Raw genomic sequence first — 3,893 nt, forward strand, 5'->3', positions numbered from 1 at the left:
ATTTTAATAATTTAAAAGATTTAAACATTCACTATATTTTTGAATCATACCTCATATATCTAAAATTTAAGGCTTACTTTAATTCTTTAATAATAGTTGAAATTAAATGATAGTTAACTACTTCTTAATCCCACAAGCTGTTGAAAAGTGACTAGTGACAAGAGTTAGAGAACAACTGCCGCACCCCTGTCTGTCCAGAGCGGCAGGAAGCTGGAAAGAGCCATGTCATCAATAGACTCTTTAGTCCCTGATCCTCCAACTTCGCAAGGAGGGGCAGGGAGCTGTAATATTATCATCTAGGAAGTCTGCTTTGGCAAAAGAAAACATATATTTCAATTTTACTGAGCTTAAAAGAAGAGATACAATAATATAAATTTACTAATATGGCAAATTTAATAAAATGAATTATTCTTTAGTCCTTTCTAAAATGTTGAACACAGCCTTATATGTATCTTTTAGAAGCAGAGCAAGGAAAAGTCTTGAAATTAAAAGTTGGAGGTTTGTTATGATCGATACATTGTGTCAACTTGAGGAGTCTAGAGGCTTGGCTAAGTGACTCAGCAGCTCTACAGCCTGGGGTGAAAAGGACATGCCCTTCCTGCTCCAGGATGTTTTTTGGTATTCATCCTGAGCCTGGGCAAGAGGAAGGCACTGAGACAGTATGGGCCTGGGCGGATAGCCAGGCATACAATATAGGGAGGGAAAGAGGCTGCTTGCCTCCTCCTCTTTTGCTCTTGTCACTTTTGCTGTCTTCCACTGCCATGAACTGTTGCCCTCTGCCGTGTGCCACTCTGCCTTGAAGCTAGCAAATATGGACTGAAACCTCTACAAAGTGTGAAACCTCCACAAACTGTGAGCTCAATAAACCTTTCCTTCCTTAACTTTGGGTGTCAGGTATTTTGTTTCAGCAATGACAGAAAAGTAACCAAGACAAGGTTTATTTAAAATACTTGGAGATATCCTTGAACATAATCATTGAAAATTTAAATTACATATTTTTACGATGATGATAAATAATGTTCAAACAAATTTCCATTACAACAGAAAATAATACTTCATAACGCAGGTTTATGGTGTGTGACTTTTGGACTTAAAATAGAAAAAAAAACCAATGTAAAATGCAAACATAAATTGTAAAACATGTTTCTCAAACATAACTTAAGACCTCATGATCAAATTGTTTCTTCTTTAGTACTGTGCTTCTGTGTGGGTTCTTGTACTTCAGTACAGTGAGGCTTGGCACACAGCCACACAAACTCCCTGGAGGTTTGCAAATGGCCATGACATAAGTTACCTTAGAGCAATGTTCTGTTTTTCACAATGAATGCAAATTTTAATTATAAAACAAGACTGTGACCAAAACATTTTAAAATTATCTGGCAACCCATCACATCATTGCAACAGACAAATCTGACACTACGTTTAACTTATAAAAAACTTAAATTAGACAGTTTGTTCATATGGGAGTAAAAATATGTTTTAAAAAGAACCCGAAAATAAAAACAACTGCTATCCTGAAATAACTGCATACAAAAACAACACAAAATCCTGAAGCTGAGTGGGAAGAGTGAACTCATCACCAATGCACTTCTCTTCACTGAGAAATATGGGAGGAATCTTGAGAGCTTCAGAGCAGTACAGAGAGCAGGAGCAAATGCCAATAGCGAACTGTTTTTGTAAGACTAGAGGTTACAAAAAGTCTGACATGAAATTACAGCCCTTGATTCACTTGGTTACTACAGGTTATGTAGCATGACTCTTTTTTTTTTTTTTTTGTACTTAGAATCGAACTCAGGACCTTGTGTTTGCCAGATAGGCACTTACACCACTGAGCTAAATCCCTAGGCCTCTGACTATAGGTTATGAAGGACTTAAAGGAATTCTACAAAAACACACTTTGCCTGTTTCTGGCTATTATTGAATATCAGCATAGTGAGAAAACGGCTTTGAAATCAGAGTGTGCTTTTTCATAACCATGTCTGTTGCATACCTTCTGCCATGGATTGTGTTGAATATTAAGAGTGAGAAGGCTTGTGGTGTGCTTGCATAACACATTTATTTCATCCCCAGACTTTTTCAGTTGATTCCAGCTCAAGTCTAAGTGCTTCAGTTTCATCAAACCTCTAAATCCCTCAAGGGTAATCACATGATTATGGCTTGCATCCAAATATTCAAGGTTATACTGAAACACATGAAACAGAAGTGATGCTATATTTACATAATTCTTTTTTTCTGTTTTTTTTTTTTTTTTAATACTTCATATAGCAGAGTGTGGTGGTGCATGCCTGTAATCCCAGCACTTGAGAGGCTGAGGCAGGAGGATCACCGTGAATAAGAGGCTAGCCTGGGCTACATGAGCTCAAGGCCAGCCTGCACTACATAGCAAGATCCTGTCTCAAACCACTCCCCCATAAGACTTCACATGCTTTCTTATAATTCCCATAGAAAACCTTTTCCTATGTAGAATTTTCTATCCATTTAACATTTTAAAAATCATTACATATTCTTCAAAATCGTTTTCGTGATGGATCAGTGGAACAAAATAGAAGATGCAGGTGCATCCCCAAACACACTCAGCCACCTCATCTTTGACAAAGGAGCCAAACATGTTCACTGGCAGAAAGTTAGCCTCTTTAATAAATAGTGCTGGAAACAATGGCTCTCCACATGCTGAAGACTAAAAGTAGACCCATGTCTACCACAATGCACTAAACAAAAGTCAAAATGGATCAAAGATCTAAATATTAAAATAGAAACACTAAATTTACTGGAAGAGAAAATAGGAGGAAATCTCAAAGACATAGGTGTAGGCAGAAACTTCAGGAACAAAACCCAGACTGCAAGGGAAATATTACAATGAATCAACAAATAAGATCTCACCTTATTAAAAAGCTTTTTCACAACAAAAGAAATCTCCAACAGAGTGAAAAGGCAACCCACAGAATGGGAAAATTAATAGCTAGTTATCCCACAGACAAAGAACTTATATCTAGATCATATAAAGAATTGAAAAAATCAGACCCCCAAATTCAAAGACCCAATCCAAAAATGGGCATCAAAGATGAACACACACTTCTCAGATGAAGAAATACTAATGGCAAATAAATACATGAAAAAATGTTTAACATCACTGGTCATTCAAGAGATGTAAATTAAAACAACACTAAGATTTCATCTCACTCCAGATAAAATAGCTATCATCAAGAAATCAACCAATAACAAACGCTGGAGGGATTGTGGGGAAAAAGGTACCCTTCTCCACTGTTGGTGGGACTGTAGATGGTGCAACCACTGTGGAAATCAGTGTAGAGATTCCTTAAAAAACTGGGATTAAAGATCCCATTTGAACAAGCTGTTCCCCTTCTGGGTATATTCCCAGAATAATGAAAAACATCATACCACAGCAGTATATGTACACCCATGTTTATAACAGCACAATTTGTAATAGCTAAATCTTGGAAACAACCCAAATGCCCATCAACCAAGGAATGGATAAAAAAGATGTGCTTTTTTTATATAATGGAGTACTACTGAGCCATAAAGAAGGGTGAACTGGAGACTTTTATAGGTAAATGGATGCAACTCAAGTCTATACTCATAAGAGAAATAAATCAGACCCATATGTGTAAACATCATATTGTCTTATTGAACTGAACAAGAAAATAGGACCCAAAACATAAAATAGACATTGTGAACTGGGAAAAAACTGTTCAAAAGAAAAGACGTTCTATACTGGGATAAAGGGGGAAGGAAGAAAGGAAAAAAGAAAAAAAACCACGCATACACAGGTAGTTAAGACAGTTATACAAGGGGTTGGGGATTTAGCTCAGTGGCAAAGCGCCTGCCTGGCAAGTGCAAGGTCGTGAGTTCGGTTCCCAGTACCGGAGAAAAAC

General features: G+C 37.0%; 1 protein-coding gene across 1 annotated transcript in view; it reads right to left on the reverse strand.

Annotated features, from left to right (window-relative positions):
* The window catches only part of LOC102021746 (leucine-rich repeat-containing protein 9), a 96,958-nt gene that overhangs the window by 43,756 nt on the left and 49,309 nt on the right, over positions 1-3,893 (reverse strand). The window contains exon 18 of the mRNA XM_013522015.1: positions 1,991-2,182. Coding sequence (XP_013377469.1) covers positions 1,991-2,182 — 192 coding nt within the window. The remainder of the gene's footprint in view (positions 1-1,990; positions 2,183-3,893) is intronic.

This window comes from Chinchilla lanigera, unplaced genomic scaffold, assembly GCF_000276665.1.
Source record: "Chinchilla lanigera isolate Chin_1 unplaced genomic scaffold, ChiLan1.0 scaffold00065, whole genome shotgun sequence".
Classification (NCBI taxonomy): Eukaryota; Metazoa; Chordata; class Mammalia; order Rodentia; family Chinchillidae; genus Chinchilla; species Chinchilla lanigera.